The sequence below is a fragment of the Rhincodon typus genome, chromosome 13 (assembly GCF_021869965.1).
Source record: "Rhincodon typus isolate 14 chromosome 13, sRhiTyp1.1, whole genome shotgun sequence".
NCBI lineage: Eukaryota > Metazoa > Chordata > Chondrichthyes > Orectolobiformes > Rhincodontidae > Rhincodon > Rhincodon typus.
The window spans coordinates 65,470,725-65,490,161 of NC_063344.1; the positions used below are offsets into that span (position 1 = coordinate 65,470,725).

The following is a 19,437-nucleotide window of genomic DNA, read 5'->3' on the forward strand; positions in this document are numbered from 1 at the left end:
CAGATTCTCCAGCATCGGCAGTTCCTACTATCTCAGGCCAGTATGAAGTTGTCATTTTAACACAACAGTTCTCAGTGCTCAGTCATTCTGGTGCATTATCATCAATTGGTTTATTTTTGAAAGTTGCAATGGTATCTGCTTCCACCAGGCAGTGCATTCCAAATCATAGCATTTTGGATTCAGAATTGGCTGACCCTTAGAAGACAAAGGGTGGTAGTGGACGGAAAATATTCAACATGGTGCTCAGTTACGAGTGGTGTACCACAAGGATCTATTCTGGGTCCTCTTCTATTTGTGATTTCTGTAAATGATTTGGATGTAGGAGTGGAAGGGTGGATTAGTAAGTTCGCAGATGATACGAAGGTGGGTCGAGTTGTGGATGCTGCGGAGGGTTGTTCTAGATTACAAAGGGACATTGATAGGATGCAGAGTTGGGCTTAGAAGTGGCAGATGGAGTTTAACCTTGAAAAATGTGAGGTGATCCATTTTGGAAGGACAAATTTGAAAGCAGAATACAGGGTTAACAGAAAGATTCTTGGCAGTGTGGAGGAGCAGAGGGATCTTGGGGTTCATGTCCACAGTTCCCTGAAAGCTGCCACCCAGGTGGATAGAGTTGTTAAGAAGGCGTATGGTATGTTAGCTTTCATTAATAGAGGGATTGAGTTCAAGAGCCGTGAAGTTATGCTCCAGCTGTACAAAACCCTGGCTTGGCCACATCTGGAGTATTGTGTCCAGTTCTGGTCGCCTCATTACAAGAAAGAAGTGGAAGCGTTGGAAAAGATGCAAAGGAGATTTACCAGGATGTTGCCTGGAATGGAGGGAAGGTCTTACGAGGAAAGGTTGAGAGAGCTAGGGCTTTTCTCTTTAGAACGACGAAGGATGAGAGGTGACTTGATAGAGGTGTAAAAATGATCAGAGGTATAGATAGTGTGAACAGCCAGAGACCTTTTCCTAGGGTGGAGGTAGCTATTATGAGGGGACGTAGTTTTAAAGTGGAGGTAGATATAGGGGAGATGTCAGAGGGAGGTTCTTTACTCAGAGTGGTCGGGGCATGAAATGCGTTGCCAGAGAGGGTAGTGGAGTCGACCTCATTAGGGGCATTTAAGTGGCTATTAGACAGACATATGGATGATAGTATAAGGTAGGGGTGGAGGTTAGATAGACCTTGGGTTTAGGGTAAAAGTTCAGCACAACATCGTGGGCTGAAGGGCCGGTACTGTGCTGTACTGTTCTGTGTTCTATGTTCTATAGCAAATCAGTATAACAAAAATAAAATCTCCCATTCTATTTCCTGATAGTCTGCAGCACCCAACACACCAGGACGATGGGGCACACACTGACTAGACTGTCCTGAAGCAGGGGAAACCACATCTCCAGCTTTGTCTCTGTGCTCAGCATCCATCAGGGGTTTACCCAGTGGTACCTTTTCCTGTTAATTGATGAATTCCGCAGTGTTGTGATCTGGTTCTGTCAGTACCATGTGTGAGCATTGTGTGGCACCCTGCACATTGGGGAAGACAGCAACGCTCCTGAATCTAATACTGCCAGGGCTGTAGCACTGACCCTGTAATGAGCTGGGTGCTCCTTATTCTCTGCACTGGCCTGTTGCTGATCCTGGGATAGTAGTCAGCCCTAGTCCTGCTGCATCCATCTCCACCCTCTTTAGGAAGGCAACCACATCAAGCGATATCCCTCCAGTGGCAGGGCCCAGGACTCTCGGTAGAAATTACCTACATTGGGAACACAAGGGGTGCTTAGATCTCAGAGACTCACCGGTGGCATACCCTGCAGATGAAGGCTGCAAACATTCCTCCATAAGGTGGGACCTGCAGGATCCTGATAGTAAGGTCCACGTCTCCATCATCCATTCATCCTCAGACTCGGTACAGGCACCAACTTGGTGAAGGTGGCACAGTGGATCATTGGGCAACACATTACATCAAACAGGAGTGCCTGCCTGCACTGTTCAGATACCCTTCCCAGTCAAGACCTACATCCATCCTTCAACTTTTCATTACATTTCATGAACGCCATCATGAAACTTACTGGACAGATGATGAAGTGATGGTCTCCATCGCCCAAAGCTCCTTTGAAAATAGCTCAGTGCTCTGGCCTCTTTTTAAGCCATTGTCGCTAACTTCATTATTGCGATGACAATGTTCAGTTTGCAGGCACGAATAGAAAGGTACAAATCAACTTTGACCAGCAATTTGAACCCTGAACACGTTTGCTCCACATGCATTGCAAATGGAATGTCACTGGATTTTGCAAACAGCTGCTTCATGTATTTGCCCCTTCAATCTCCAAGCATCCAGCCAGCATGGATCCCATAATCAAACTGACACTGACTGCGTCTACCCTGGGCACTGTCCCAGCTGATTTCCAATTGCATTTTGAATCTTAAGAATGGCAAATGATGGCAGAATGCAGCTTGTTGCAGACACCCTAAGCACTGGGTACCTCTCAGGGTTTCCAATATTTCCTGTCACCTCACTCTACTCTGAAAGCCCTTTTTGCACAGGAACATAAGAAGTAGGAACAGGAGTAGGCAATTCAATTCTTTGAGCCTGTTCCACCATTTGACATGATCATGACTGATCTTATCCTGGTCTCAACCCCACTTTCCATCCTGCTCCCCACAGCCCTTTATCCTGCTTTTCATCAGAAACCTATCTATTTCTTCCTTGAATCTGGTGATTTATTCTGCCTCCATGCACTCTTGGGCATTGAGTTCCAGAGATTCACAACCCTCTGAGAGGGGTAGTCTCAGTTTTGAACCTACCTCCTCTCACTCTACATCTATCCTGTCTTGTTCAAGATTGTCCCAAAAGGGGGAACATCTGTTCCACATCCGCTTTATCAATGCCCTTTAGCATTTTATATACCTCAACCAGATTCCCCCCTCATTCTTCTAAACTCCAGCAATTACAAGCCCAAGCTATTCAATCACTCCTTGTACAGCAGCCCTTTCATCCCTGGAATCAATCTGGTGAACTTCCCGTGGACTGCCTGCAGTGCTACCACATCCTTCCTTGAGTAAGGAGACCAAAAGTGGACAGTTTTCCAGGTGTGGCCTCACCAATGCCTTAATTAATTGTAAAATACTTTTTTACTTCTTTAATCCAGTCCTTTTGCAATAAATGCCAATATTCCAATTGCCTTCCTTATTATATGCTCCACCTGCATACCCACTTTCTGCATTTGATGCACAAGCTCACACAGATCCCTCTGCACTGGTGCATTTTCAAGCTTCTTCCCATTTAGATAATAATTTGCCCTTTTACTTTTCCGGTCTAAATGGGTAATCTCGCACTTATCCACATTAAACTCCATCTGCCAGATTCTGGCCCATTCTCCTAGCCTATTGATATCCATCTGTAAATTCTTTATCTCCTCATCACAACCTGATTTTCCACCTATTTTAGTGTCATATGCAACGTTTGCTCTGTTACCCTCTGTCCCCACTTGCAGATCATTCCACCCATTTCCCAGGTGGAGATTCACCACATTGAACTTCAGTGACAACTACTCTGGTGTGTACAGAATTTTGGAAGATGACCAGCAATGCAGCAACTATTTCCTGGGCCATTTCTTTTGGTCCTCTCGGATGTAGATTATTAGGCCCTTGGAGGCTCTGTCAGCTTTAGCCCCATTCATTTCCCCACCATCATTTTCTTATTAGGGCAGCACAGTTGTTCTGTCGTCAGCACTGTTGCCTCACAGTGACAGGGACCTGGATTCATTTCCACCCTTGAGCGACTGTCTGTGTGGCGTTTGTACATTCTCCCCGTGTCTGCATGGGTTTTCTCTGGGTGCTCCAATTTTCTCCCACAACCCAAAGACGTGCAGCTTAAGTAGATTGGCTAAATTACCTATTGTGTCCATGGATGTGCTTGGTGGGTTAGCCATGGGAAATGCAGGGTTACAGGGATAGGGTAGGAGATGAGTCTGGGTGAAATGCTATTCCGAGGGTCAGTGTAGACTCGATGAGTCTAGTGGCCTGCTTCCACACTGTAGGAATTCTATAATTCTAATATTTATTTCCTTCAATTTTCCTCTGTCAGCTTACCCTTTGGTTCCCTAACATTTCTAGGAGGTTATTTGTGCCCTCCTTTGTGAAGACAGAACCAAAGTTTGTGTTCATTTCTTCTGCCATTTGTTTGTTCCCCATTATAAGTTCCTGGGCTTCTCATTGTAAGGGGTCTTCATCAATCTGTTTCTCTTCACATATTTATCAAAGCATTTATAATCAGTTTCTACATTTCCAACAACTTTACTCTCATACTTCTACTTCCCCTCTCAATCAATTTTTTTTTTGATCACTTAGACGGAATTCCAAAATGTCCCAAGCCTTCAGGCTTACTGCTTTTTCTGGCAATTTTTTATGTCTCTTCTTTATATCTAATTTTATCCTTTAATTTCTTTTGTAAGCGATAGTTGAGCCACACTTCCTGTTTTATTTTTGCATCAGACAGGAATGAATAACTAAAAAGCGAAAGATGCTGTAAATCAGGAACAAAAACAAAGTTGCTGGAAAATCTGAGGAAGGGTCACCAGAACCGAAACGTTAACTCTGTTTTTCCTTTTACAGATGCTGCCAGACCTACTGAGCTTTTCCAGCAACTTTCTTTTTGTTGTTGTGGAATGAATAATTGTTGTAATTCATGCACACAAACTTTAAATGTGAATCACTGCTTATCCACTGTCAACCCATGGTAAGATCCCTCAGTCCATCCTTGCCATTCACATTCCATACCCTCATAGTTCTCTTTTGAGAGTGAAGTTTAAACAGCATAAGCCTATAGCAGTAGGGGCAGCACAGTTGCTCAGTGGTTAGCACTGCTGTCTCATAGGCCAGGGATCCAGGTTCGATTCCATGGGAAGTGCAGGGTTACAGGGATAGGGTGGTGGGTCTGGGAGCGATGCTTTTCGGAGGGTTGGTGTGGACTTCATGGGCTGACTGGCCTGTTTCCACATTGTGGGGATTCTCTGAACTGGGTGTATGACTGAGGTAACAATCCAAAGATGATTACTTTGATGTTCTGCATTTTCATTTTCACCCCAGTGCCTTAAATTCTCTTAATAGAATATCATTCCTAGTTCTAGCTATCATGAGGGGCATGGATAGAGTGAATAGCCAAGCTCTTTTTTTTTTCCCCAGTATAGGGGAGTACAACACTAGAGGACATGGGTTGAAGATGAGTGGGGAAAGATCTTTTAAAAAGGACCTGAAGAGTAACTTTTTCATGCAGAGGGTGGTGCATGTATGGAACGAGCTGCCGGAGAAAGTGGTGGAGCTTGGTAAAATTACAACATTTAAAAGGCACCTAGATGGGTATACGAATAGGAAGGGTTTAGAGGGATATGAGCCCAAATGCTGGTGGATGGGACTAAGTCAGATTGGGGTGTCTGGTCAGCACGAATGAGTTGGTCTGAAGGGTCTTGTTACTGTGCTGTATGACTCTGCGATCTCCAGAAGAGTAGTTGGAGTGCAGTGGTCCCTCTGTAAAAGGTGTTCAGATTGATGTACCTGGCTTCAGGAAGGGTTGGGCAGCAGCTAAAAGAAATGCCCTGCCTTTCATGCCAATACCCATCCCCTCACCTCCCCCCCCAACCCCCATCCTATGAAACATCTCCCATTTTTCTCTGGGTGTAATTCCAGCAGTAGCCACCACTGTCATGGTGGCACTGTTGAGCAAGGGCGCTGCCAGCCTCTAATTGGCTGGGGTTTCCACCTTACCCCACCACCACCCCCCACGTCCTTAATCCCTGGAAGGTCTCCTCCACTTAACTACTTGAGGGGAGGATGGGGGCTTCCCAAATAAGGCACTATGGGCCCCTCAGCAAGCTCTCCAGTCAACTGATGAGACCTCTGATACTTCCATGAAAATCCTCCTTCTGACAATCCCCACCAAGATCTTTGTTCATCTCGGGAAAGGATTAAAATACCGCTGGGTCAAGTACGATTGGAATCAGCGTTAAGTCAGAACCTCCCTTATACTATCCCACCCAACTCACCCAATAAAACTTTGCTTAAATCCAGTGTATAGTTTCTACACTATCCTATGAAAATGTCTCACAAGCATCGTCTCCGAGAAGTATCCACCGCTCCATCAGCATAGCATTTATCAATCTTATACAGTCTCTCTTGGTGCTATTGCTCCCTCTTGCTGGACTTGCCATTCTTCTATACACCCTCTGAGAAATGCCTGTCGACAGAGTGAGGAGATATTTTTAATAGAAGTGTGTGGGTTGGAATCAAGCCCAAGTTTCTGATGTAGCATTGCTTAGATACAGAGTAAAATCATTTCACAAAGTGCTGTAAAATACCACTTAAAACACTTCAAAGGTAGCTAATTATCACTATATTGTGCAGCTAGCTCCAGGCATTTTTACACAGCAACCAGGGAGCTGATTGTCTCGATGATGTCCCAAGATCTTCCCTTTGTATGTCAACATTGCATCTCATAGTTTCAGCGGTTTCGTTCGAAGTGCACTTTAGTGAGCTGACAAGCTTAGTAACTTGGATTTACACAGCACGAGTTAATGCCAGAAAGCAAACCAAAGGGCTTCACGGAAACGTAAGTCAGTAAAGTTTGAATCTGGTTATGTTCATTTAAACGCACAGTGATGCTGCTCTTCCAGTACAGCATCTGCTGCTACCTGCAAATGTGGAAACTTGCCCAGGTACAGTCTGCCAAATCCAAGCTGGCAAATGACTATCACATCAGCGTCCTGCCACCTCAACAACGAAGTGATAGAGGGTGTCATCCACAGCATGGTGAAGTGGCACTTATCAATATTCTTTATTTATTCTTTATTTCTATTCGTTTTTATTTCTTCATTTTTCTGCCTTCATATTTTCTAATTTATATTAGTGGCGGAGAGTGGTGACACTCTACGACACTTTTCACTGTATTTGGTAACAAGATATACGTGACAATAAATAAATCAAATAAATTAAATGAACTAACCTGATCACTGACACTTAGTGTGGGTTTTATCATAGACACTCCCCTCAAGAACTCTGTACAAACACAAAATGAGGAGCTGAATGTCAGAGGTAAATTGAATGTGATTGCCATAGACATCAAGAAAACTTTTGACCTAATGTGACATGCAGAGCCCCTGGGCAAAATTGAAGTCAGTGGGAAGCAGAGGAATATTCTCATTGGGGTCATATCTAGCACAGAAGATTGTGCTAGAACATCTTCACAGCATTCCCTCAAGAAAACTTCTTTTCCTCTCATCAAGCTGCTCAAAAATATCATCGCACACCTCCCGAGCCAGTGAGACTTGAAACCAGACCTCCTGGTTCAGAGATAGGGACACTATCATTCTGCCACAAGAGCCTTTCAATTCCTCAGCGTAGATATATTTCCTCATCAACCTGTTTAGCTATGTTGTTGGACTCCTCTGGAGCATGCAGAACTTGTACCAAGAGATAGAGACACTACCATTGACCCACGACTGCCCAATTCGTCAGAGTAATGTCCCAGATCCAACCAGTTGGGGTGCGGCCATTCCACAAGGTGGCTTACCACCTCCTCAAGGACAGTTAGGGAAGGGCATCAAATGTTGTCTTTGCCAATGATGCCCACATAAATGAATGAATAAAGTTACGGACTGAAGATTTTCACTGTGTGAGTGAAGGGAGATTGAGAAGAGATATTTCTACTAAGTTGGTAAAAGGGACATCAAAATGCATTCGGCCAGTTGAGGTAGAGACCATATGCTTAATTGAAAGGCCATAGCATAATTATTTGTTGAGTAAGTACATAAGAGCTGCCAAGAGAAAGGAAGAAACAGGATTAAGAGATATCATTTTCATTGAATATCCAGTGCAATCAAGATGGGCTGAATAGCCATGACTGTTGTAATGACTGTATACAGGCACATACAACATTACTCTTCAGATTTAACTTTAGCCCCAGGTCCTCCAAAGCTATCGCTGTCAGCTCTTTAAGTGGGTAACCCAAGTATGTACAGAAAAGGCATTTAAAAAAAGCATTAAAAAGGTGTTGTCAAGTGGTCATGACAGAGTGGGGTGATGAGACCACTATAGGAGAAGCTATTGTCTCACATTGGGGATGGTCATGTTAATCATAAATTCAGTGAAACATGTCTGAGCAACATAAGGTAGCCTGTAAATGTTGTGACAGGGTTTGATTTTCCAACTGGTGCTGCTGCTGTGGCTATTTGATCCGTTTGTATTAACTTCCACGGTGTCCTATTTCGAAGAAGGTGTTATGTCAGATCGAGAGCTGTGTTTCAGGAGCAGCTCCAAGGAACTGAGTGCAATGTGTCAGTTGGGAAGATTTAAATACCAGCCCATGCGGATGGTATACCCCAAGCACCAAAGCAGGAACAAACCCCTTTTGCCAGTTTGAGAACTTATCCTGAGCCCCCAGTTGAAGAATGGACCCCTTGGACCAGTTCAAGAACACAGCCCATTATCTGTTCCAAACAAAAAACACCCTGCTTGACATTTCAAGAACAGTCTGTGAGCACCAGTGTGAGAAAATACCTCAGTCATCTACTTGAGAACATATCCCATGATCTCATTTGTGGTTTTTACATGGTAGTCAATTCATACAGTTGTGGTTGCCAATATATTGAAAATAGTTCCCCACGGACTCAGAAGGCAGTGCCTGATGTAGCAATTAACCATATAGACTAGCACGAATTAGTTTCCATTCCTGTCTGTTGCTGACCTAAAAGTTCTTTATTTAAGACAGCTGTTTGGGGTGATTCAGTTACGTTAAGTACACAGAGAAATGAAACAAGGCTGCTCCCTGACCTCCATTCAGCGAAGGCATTTCCACCCAGTCCCATCTCCATCGCCCTCACCACAAAGAAAATGCAGGAGGAGAGGGACAGACTTGGTTCTGGTGCTTTCGGGAGCAGTGTGACTCGGCAATGGCAGCTGACCAGGATCGTACATTGAGCTAGGGGCCCTGGGAGGCTACTGACATCCCACGGGCCTGTATCCAGCAAAAACTGAAAAGAGGAGACAAAATCAGAAAGACTGTTGAGGTCAACTCTTGTGGGTCATGAATTCAAAGAAAAAGGCAGAGCACTTGGTGGCAGTGCTGGTGTTTGGAGATGCTAAGCCAAATTCTAATGCTCAGTTGACTGCCTGAGGTGTTAGCTGTTCTGTGGGTTGAAGGAGTTCCTGGCAACAAATGGGATGAGCTGTTAATTCCTACAGTGGGTGTGCTGCCTTCCCGCATCCCACCCTTCCCTCACTGTTCCCTATCATTTACAACTGTGAGAGGTATTTTTTAAAACCCTTATTCTCTTTCTTATTCATTTGAAGAACATTCTCTTCAAGTTTCTCGGTCAATAGATGCACTCAGTAGTTAAATCTACTGGTTTGCCACATTGGAATGGTGCCCTGAGGGGCTATATTTTTTGTCAAGTTCCTGACATTCAGCCAGAGAGGCCTGTTTGTGTTGATTTTAATGATTATCTCTTTGGTTAAATTAAGAAAAAGTTCTGTGATGGCATTTAGGATCAAATGCCTCCACAATACCCCCTCACTATTAGTTCACCTTCTCAGCACGGCAGTATGGAATGATAGGACCCTTTTGGCATTCGGACCCAAGCACCTGTGTGTAAATGAAGACTTTAATGAGAATGTGTTACAATCCCAGACTTTTCCCTGAAGGGATCTACACTGAAAAGATCCACCCACCTCCTGCTGAGAAAATGCCTGGAAATTGAGATTAAGCTATCGCATGTCCAGCTAACAAAGGAGCTTGTGTTATTGAGAAGACAGAGTTGTCAGATTACATCATAACAAATGGAAAGCGACCGTCTCCGCAAATTAGCCGTTTAATTGGAGTGAATCTGTGGTTTTGCTCTATTTTCCTTCCTGCTAATTTCTGGAAACCAAGGAGGTAGAAGGTTGGGGACATTTATTACAGACTTGTTTGAGGTAATCTTGTTCTACCTGAACTGTCGGCTTGGTTTGGTCAGTGGCATTTTCATCTGTAAGGCAGAAATGCACAGATCCAAGTCCAACAAATGCTCACAAAATGAGGAGGTAGTTTAGGTTTTCACTTGAGTGAAGTATTGAGAGATCGCTGCTCCATCAGAGGTATTCTCTTTTTGGATGGGAGCCTTGAAACCGAGACTATTCAGAAAGGAGGATAAGATCCCAAGATACAGTTTGCAATTCTGGGAGTTTTCTTAGGCGCTGGGCAATAGTTTTCTCTCAACCAGGTCCATCTAAACAGATCCACCAGCCATTATCTTGTTGGTGTGTGTGCATCTTACAGCATGCTAATTGATAACATTACAACAACACCTGCACTTTACAAGCGTCTTATTTGGACGAGCTCTGGATGAGAACTGTGTCATGTCAATAACGATGGATGAAGAACTAATCACTCATCAGTTATTGATTACCTCCTTCGGTTAGTTTATTTAAAATAATAAAACATGTAAGTTTTGAAGCAGACAGTCTAATTTACTGTATAACATTTGCTTATAAGCCCACAGACTCCCATAGCTACCTAGACAACAGCTCCTCCCACCCTGTATTCTGCAAACAGTCCATCCGGTTTTCCCAATTCCTCCGTCTCCGTTGCAACTGCTCTGACGAGGAGATGTTCCACTCCCAAGCTTCCTCGATGTCTGCTTTTTTCAAACAATACTCTTTTCCCCCCTCTGTCATCCAGACATCTCTCCATCGCACTTCCTCCATTCCCCGCTCCACAGCTCTTAACCACACCCTCCCCAAACATAATAAAGATAGGGTCCCCCTTGTCCTCATTTTCTACCCCACCAGCCTCCACATCCACTGTATCATCCTCAAATACTTCCACCAACTACAATTAGACCCCATCGCCCAGAACATCTTCCACTCCCCCCACCCCACTCTGCCTTCTGCAAGGACCATTCCCTTCGCCACTCCTTAGTTCGCGCCACACTCCCCACCAACCACACCAACCCGCCTGGTACCTTCCCCTGTAACCGTAAAAGATGCAACACCTGCCCACACACCACCTCCCTCACCTCCATCCAGGGCCCTAAACAGTCCTTCCACGTGAGACAGAGCTTCACCTGCATCTCTTCCAACCTAGTCTATTGCATCCGGTGCTCCCGATGTGGTCTTCTCTACGTTGGTGAGACCAAACGTAGACCAGGTGACCGTTTCGCCGAGCACCTTCGCCTGGCCCGTAACGGCCAACCTAACCTCCTGGTCACCGTCCATTTCAACTCCCTGTCCCACTCCCCCTCCAACATGTCCATCCTTGGCCTCCTCCACAGTTGCAGTGATTCAGACACAAATTTGAAGAACAACACCTTGTCTTCCGCCTGGGCACCCTACAGCCCGGAGGACTCAACACTGAGTTCTCCAATTTCAAGTAACCTGCCCACCCATACCCTGGCTCCAGCCCCACCCCTTCCCTTCCATTCCACCTACTGACCCTCCCTTCCAGCTACCAGCCGGATTCATCCGTCCCATCGACCCACCAGGTCGTACCTACCACCAGTGTCCATCTGTCACCACCATTCCGCTTCCCCCTCTCCCCCTCACCCCTCTTTATCTGCAGCTCCTCCTACCCCCACATCCAGTCCTGAAGAAGGGTAATACCCGAAACGTTGACTCCTTCTTTCCTCCAGATGCTGCCTGGCCTGCTGTGTTCTTCCAGCCTCCTGTTTGTCTACCTTGGATTCCAGCATCTGCAGTTATTTTGTCTCTAATCTAATTTCTGTGTGTGTGCAGCTCACAGAACCTCTGCAAACTAATAGCCAGGCAGAATCGCAACATTGTATACACACTGCACATGGGCCCCTTAACAGCAAACTCTCTGAGAGGTAAGGTACACATAAACCAAATGTGTACAATAAAAGGACACCCTTACATTTCTATAGCACCTTTCATGACCATAGGAAGTCTCAAAGCACTTTATTGCCAATTGAATTCTTTTGAACTCTTGTAGGGAATGCAGCAGTCAAATTCATTTAGCAAGCTCCCATTAACAGCAATGAAGTAAATGATCAGATAGTCTGTATTTGTGATGTTGGTTAAGGTATGTGCCACATACTTAGAGAACTTTATTTGTGGGATCTTGTACATCGACATTAGAGAGCATTTGGGTAATCTGGGTAATTTGGTTAAGCCATATGAAACACAGAAATGCTAATAATACAGTGCCTGCATTATATTAGCTTTAAACATCAGCTGAAATGATGAGCTCAAGTTCCTGGAGTGGGGAGATCATCTTTAGTTTCAAATGCCTCGCCCTTGGTGACCACAAGCTTCATTTGCAATGTACACCTGCATTCCCCATGCAGATGGCCTAAAGGCCCTCCGCTTCTTCCTGTCCCGCAGGCCCGACCAGTCCCCCTCCACTGACACCTTCATCCGCTTAGCTGAACTCGTCCTCACCCTCAACAACTTCTCTTTCAATTCCTCCCACTTCCTACAGACAAAGGGGGTAGCCATGGGTACCCGCATGGGCCCAAGCTATGCCTGCCTCTTTGTAGGATACGTGGAACAATCCCTCTTCCGTAGCTACACTGGCCCTAAACCCCACCTCTTCCTCCGTTACATTGATGACTGTATCGGCGCTGCCTCGTGCTCCCACGAGGAGCTCGAACAGTTCATCCACTTCACCAACACCTTCCACCCCAACCTTAAGTTCACCTGGACCATCTCTGATACCTCTCTCTCCTTCCTGGACCTCTCTGTCTCCATCTCTGGCAACCACTTGGAATGCATTTGCATAATGCGATATGCATTTCAAGCCTACCAACTCCCACAGCTACCTAGAATACACCTCCTCCCACCCACCTTCCTGCAAAAATGCCATCCCCTATTCCCAATTCCTTCGCCTCCGCTGCATCTGCTCCCAAGATGAGGCATTCCACTCCCGAACATCTCAGATGTCCTCGTTTTTCAAGGACCGCAACGTCCCCCCCTCAGTGGTCGAGAATGCCCTCGACCGTGTCTCCCGCATTCCCTGCAACTCATCCCTCACACCCCCTCCCCACAATAACAACCAAAACAGAATCCCCTTCATCCTCACGTATCACCCCACCAACCTCCGGATCCAATGCATCATCCTCCAACACTTCCGCCATCTGCAATCCGACCCCACCACCAAAGACCTTTTTCCCTCCCCACCCTTATCTGCTTTCCGGAGGGACCACTCTCTCCGTGACTCCCTTGTCCGCTCCACACTCCCCTCCAGCCCCACCTCACCCGGCAGTTTTCCCTGCAACCACAGGAAGTGCTACCTACACATCCCCCCTCACCCCCATCCCAGGCCCCAAGAAGACTTTCCACATCAAGCAGATGTTCACCTGCACATCTGCTAATGTGGTATACTGTATCCGCTGTACCCGTTGTGGCCTCCTCTACATCGGGGAAACCAAGCGGAGGCTTGGGGACTGCTTTGCGGAACACCTATGCTCGGTTCGCAACAAACAACTGCACCTCCCAGTTGCGAACCATTTCAACTCGCCCTCCCATTCCTTAGATGACATGTCTGTCCTGGGCCACCTGCAGTGCCACAACGATGCCTCCCGAAGGTTGCAGGAACAGCACCTCATATTTTGCTTGGGAACCCTGCAGCCCAATGGTATCAATGTGGACTTCACAAGCTTCAAAGTCTCCCCTCCCCCTACCGCATCCCAAAACCAGCCCAGCTCATCCCCGCCTCCCTAACCTGTCCTTCCTCCCACCTATCCCCTCCTCCCACCTCAAGTCCCACCCCCATCTCTGACCTACTAGCCTCATCCCGCCCCTTTGACCCATCCGTCCTCTCTGGACTGAGCTATCCCCCCTTAACTCCCCACCTACACTCACCTTTACTGGCTTCACCCCTGCCTCTTTGACCTGTCTGTCTCCTCTCCACCTATCTTCTCCTTTATTCATCTTCCATCCGCCTCCCCCCCCCCCCCCCAATTTATTTCAGAACCCCCTTCCCCTCCCCCATTTCTGAAGAAGGCTCTCGACCCGAAACGTCAGCCTTCCTGCTCCTCTGATGCTGCTTGGCCTGCTGTGTTCATCCAGCTCTACACCTTGTTATCTCAGCTTCATTTGCAAACTGTCTTAACATGGGCAGAGATCCGGAGGTCCTTCTGAGATCAGCAGCAGAAACTCGGACACTGAGCCAAAGAAGGGGGAGCCGTAGAGACGTCTGCAAGTTTGTTAAGGAGATGAGCTTTGAGGAGCTTAGATTGTGAGCAAAGCTGGTGAGGTTGTGCTTATTGCCCTTCCCCTGGCAGTGGCGCTGCTTAAAAACACACAAATGTCTACAGCGCAGAAGTGAAATGAGACAAGCCCTTGACAGCCAACCCTCATCAGGTCTATTCGCACTGTACAGCTCTAGATCTGAGCCCGTGTACCTCAGTTGCCACCTCAGTTGCATAGCCAAGTGTTTTCCTTAAATGTAATAAGGATTTAAGGCTGGACATCCTTTCAGACAATGAGTTTCAAATCCTCAAAATAAAGACTAGCTGTTGGGTGGCACAAACAATTGAGGAGCCTCATCATCGGGCAGCAGTTTGAGAGCGGGCACGTGAGGTTGTGATAGTTACCTGGGTTAGGTCCTTTTACGTTTGAGATTTAAAATCAATTGTGGGGTGTGGAAGAGGTAAATCTAACATATCAAACACATCCAGAGTGAAAAGCCTTGACGGTTGTTGACGTAAGTTAAGCAGTTAATGTGAAATAAAACATAATCAGTAAAAGCATGCAGTTTGGAGAGTATATTGCTGTATAAGATACTAAATATATCGTAAATGCACAGAGTAAGAGAAAATCATCCTGTTTGTGCCTCCCTGGCTAGTTTTTTATGACCCTCTGTTCCTGTTTCTCTTCTTAACCTCTTTTTATAACTGTGTGTTAATGGTTATCCATGATTTTTCCAAATGTTGTATTTGAGTTAGCTTTGAACACTCACTTGAGAGAATAATTCCACTTTCCAATATAACTGTGTGAAAAGATTGCTCATAATCTCAATGTGTACTTCTGTGCGCTGATAATTATCTGAAGATGATGGTATTGTCATTGCATTCCTGCCAGTGAAATCACTTACATTTGCTTACCCATCCTGCTCAAGTAAATATTGAGAACCTGAAACTTGGCTCAGTGGCAGTGACCATCATGAAAACCCATCTGGTTCAAAAATGCCCTTTTAGCGACAGAAGTCTGCCTGTTTATCTGGTCTGGCTTACACGTGACTCCAGACCCACAGCAATGTGACTGACTCTCAAATGCCTTCTGAAATATCCAAGCAAGCCATTCAGTTCAAGGGCAATTGAGGATGGGCAATAAATGTTGACCTGGCAAAAGATACCCACAATCCATGACGGGATTTTAAAAAAAAATTCTCAGTTCCTTTGTCATTTCACTTCTCCTTCAATCTTTCCCTTTTAAGGGAGTGCTGCCCTGTTGCATAAGCGTTTCCACTTGATTCCAATCGTACATCGCAGGAAAATGCTGAGTCATACCTAAGCGTTCAATTATTTTTCCCTGAAGGAAAAAAATTGGTTTGTTTTAAGTTGTCCTTGAGTTACTAAGCCTTTGTTTTCTGAATGAGATACTGAACCAAGTCATTGTCATTTCCAATGCTTGAATCCAGCTCCCCTGCTGCCTCCAGTATAAATCCCAGGCTAATAGTTAGTATTGCATCATATCAAAGAACTGTCTTAAAATTGGCCCTCCTCTGGCAAATTGTACTCCCTCTGGGCATTATAGGAAGAGATGAGACTTGCCTATGTATTGGGGGCATTACTTTGAGTTTGGGCTGAAGCATCGGGTTGGGACATAGGAATCAATGCTACCTGTGTCTGATCTAGATACAGAATTATGGAATACAGGGCTTGTTCTCTTCATTGGCCGCTTCCAGGACTGAAGACTGGTAGGCTGCCGTTATTGGGACATTAATGAATCCTCCCCACTACACACGCCACCCCATTCCCGTACTTTTACGTTCCATTCTTCTTGTAATGAACCAAAACTTCATTTGTTGTCCTAATCACTTGCTGTACCTGCATACTAACTTTGTGATTCATGTCCCAGGACACTCAGATCTCTCTCTACCATGGAGTTCTGTGACCTTGCTCCATTTAAATAAAATTCTGCTTTTCTAGTCTTCTTGTGAAAATGCACATTTTCCTGCATTGTGCTCCATCTGATATTTCTTGGCCACTCACTTAACCTTTTGTAGATACCAATGCCTCATGACAACATATTTTCCTATCCATCTTAGCAGCTTGGTTTGCCAGTGACACGAGATGTTTGGTCCCTTTACCCAAGTCAATGATGTAGATTGTAAATAGTTGAGATCCAAGACTAAAAGTATTCATTTATCGTTTTCATTCATGGGATGAGGGCATCGCTGGCTAGGCAGCATTTATTGCCCATCCCTAATTGCCCAGAGGGCAGTTAAGAGCCAACCACATTGCTGTGCGTCTGGAGTCATATGTAGGCCAGATTTCCTTCTCTAGAGGACATTAGTGAACCAGATGGGTTTTTCCTGACAATCAACAATGGATTCCTGGTTATCGTTAGATTCTTAATTCCAGATATTTATTGAATTCAAATTCCACCATCTGCCATGGTGGGATTCAAACCCAGGTCCCCAGGATGTTATCTGGGTCTCTGGATTAACAGTCCAGTGATAATACCTCTAGGCCATTGCCTCCCCTTATCTTATCCTTACATGTTGCTTCATGTTAGCTCATGAGAAGAGGACAGTGCAAATTCTGGGCTCCAATGGATAAATCTTGATGGAGAGAATATATTTTTGAGAGTTGATTCTTTTCAAGTATTCAAAACTGTGTTAAATCTTACCCTCCACCCCGCCCCGCTGCAACCCACCCACCTCAGGTACCTCCAAGCCCAGAGTGTGTTCGAGCCATGATGAGATTGATGTATTGTCCTCACTGCCGGAGCATGGCAAGTGTGAAACCTTGCAACAACTATTGCCTCAACATCTTGAAGGGCTGCCTGGCCAATCACGCGGACCTAGACAGCGAGTGGAGGAACCTGGTCGGTAAGGTTCATGGCGAACAGCGGAGTGAGGGGGATCAGCCAGGGGCACTGAGTCTCAACATTAGGTACCTGCAGAGATCATGCTGACACCTCAGTGAATATTCCTTCACTCATCTTGGTCTTTTGATCAATTTGAATAAATTTGACAAAAACCTTTTGAATCATCTGTCAAACGTCAGATGGGAAGTCCACTTACTGTGTCCTGTCAGAAGCTTTGATTAATCTATCACCAATCTTGCAGGGAATGTTTGGGGAGATAACCTTCACTTTAAACCATGGATGCTCCTGATGTCATTGAGTAAATGGGCTCGGGGTTACAGAGTGACTGTGTAAGGGTCTTAGATTAATATCTTTAGAAATATTACCAGGCTGCTGAATGGAGAGAGGCTATTGAGTAAGGGTGTGAACTAATATCAGGGGGTGTAGGGTAGTCTGTGGCCTGTGATGAATTAGCTGATTTCAGCCAGGGTAAAACTAGGACTTGCAGAACCTGGAAGTGGAGATGGGGTGGCACAGTGGCTTAGTGGTTAGCACTGCTGCCTCATAGCGCCACGGACCCAGGTTTGATTCCAGCCTTGGGCATCTGTATGGAGTTTGCACATTCTCCCCGTGCCTGCACGGGTTTCCTCTGGGTGCTCCAGTTTCCTCCCACAGTCCAGAGGTGAGCAGCTTAGGTGGATTGGCCATGTTAAATTGCCCGTAGTGTCCAGGAATGTGCAGGCTATGGGAAATGTAGGGTTACAGGGATAGGGTAGGTGAGTGGGTCTCAGTGGGATACTGTTTGTTGTGAACTCAATGGGCCGAATGGCCTGCTTCCACACTTAAGGGATTCTGTGATTCTATGAAGGTATCAGCCTACCTTCCAGTATTGCTGGATAGTACATACTAAAGTCGAATTGGTGTTAAGTATGATACTCTGCACAGCAGAATAATCAATACACATTCTGGGGTGAAAAAAAAGAGCTGAAGAACAGTAGGAGGAAAGAATGAGGCCACTTGGCCCAGAGTGGCTGTGCTGCCTCTCAACAAGACCAACTCAGCTGGTCCCATCACCAACCCCCCACACTCCCCAATTGCACATTTTCAGGGACATATTCCACTCCATTTTGAAAGCCACAATGGAATCTGGAATCTGCCTCCATCTCATTCCCAGGCAGTGCATTCCTGATACCAGGCACACTCTGTGTGCAAAATATTCCTTCTCACGTCGTTGTTGGGTTTTTTTGTCCTTCACCCTGCATTGGTATTGTCTGGTTCTCGACCATTCTGCCAATTAGAACAATTGTACTCAGTCAGCCCTGTTTAGAATCCTCGTGGTTTTGAAAACCCTTGACTAGGAAAGCAGAGAAGTGGTTGTGCCTCTAAAGCTCTGCTGTGGCTACCTCTTGAGAACAGGAGAGAAAAATGGCAGTGCGAGGAAGAATGAAGTTTGTAATATTTGCCATTTACACAATGTTGCAAACACAGAAAATAATATCTCAAAGCAACCTCACAGGCATGAAGGCAAGTAAGCCTAAGGTCAATACTAAGAAGTAGAGGTGATAAAGAAGCTTTTCAACCAATGAGTTTTAGGTTAGTATGCAAAGGATGATGGAGATGCAACGAGGTTTAGGGTGGAAATTCCAGTGTAGGGGGCCAAGATGGTGCCCTAGCATTCCATAGGAGAAATGTGAGTATTAATCTTGACTGTTCTTGATATTTCAGACTCTATGGTTCAGGTGGCTGATGGATTTAATGGACCGTCAAACATGGAGTCGCTGGTTGATACAATTTACATGAAGATCGCTGAAGCAATACAGACCATGCGAGATAACAGAGTTCATATTTCATCAAAGGTAAGGTCACTCAAGGTATAGAGTGAGTTCTGTAAGCAATAGATGGCACTACAGGTTAGTGAATGATGCCCACTGGTGATGTTAGGTGGCACAGAGTTGGCATCACATTTGTATTATACCATAGTACAGCCAGTACACAGTGGAATTAGAATTCTTCTGGGGTGCAGGACGGATTTGTTAATCTGCGATTGGAATCAAATTGGGAGGCGGGGTTGGAAGTGGAATTAGGAATCAAACTATTGGATTTGGATTTGGGAGCCATGGTTGGGAATGGATTTGGAGCCACGCGTTTGAACTGTCACTTCCCAGTTGTAGAGGTTGAATGAATTATCCATAATTAACCAAATCTAATAAAGCACAGTGGGAGCTTTTGTGAAGCAGTGGTAATGCCCAGTACCTCTGAGCCAGGAGGTCTCGGTTCAAGTCCTATCTGCTCCAGAGGTGTATCGTAACATGTCTGAACAGGCTGATGAAAGATAACAAAACATTGTGTTTAAACCTGGCAAGCACCTGATGTTAAGAGATAACCAGGTGTAGAGCTGGATGAACACAGCAGGCCAAGCAGCATCAGAGGAGCAGGAA

General features: G+C 45.5%; 1 protein-coding gene across 1 annotated transcript in view; it reads left to right on the plus strand.

Moving 5' to 3' along the window:
- LOC109932539 (glypican-1-like) overlaps positions 1-19,437 on the plus strand; it is a 190,157-nt gene that overhangs the window by 145,035 nt on the left and 25,685 nt on the right. The window contains exons 4-5 of the mRNA XM_048604746.1: positions 16,856-17,021; positions 18,725-18,855. Coding sequence (XP_048460703.1) covers positions 16,856-17,021; positions 18,725-18,855 — 297 coding nt within the window. The remainder of the gene's footprint in view (positions 1-16,855; positions 17,022-18,724; positions 18,856-19,437) is intronic.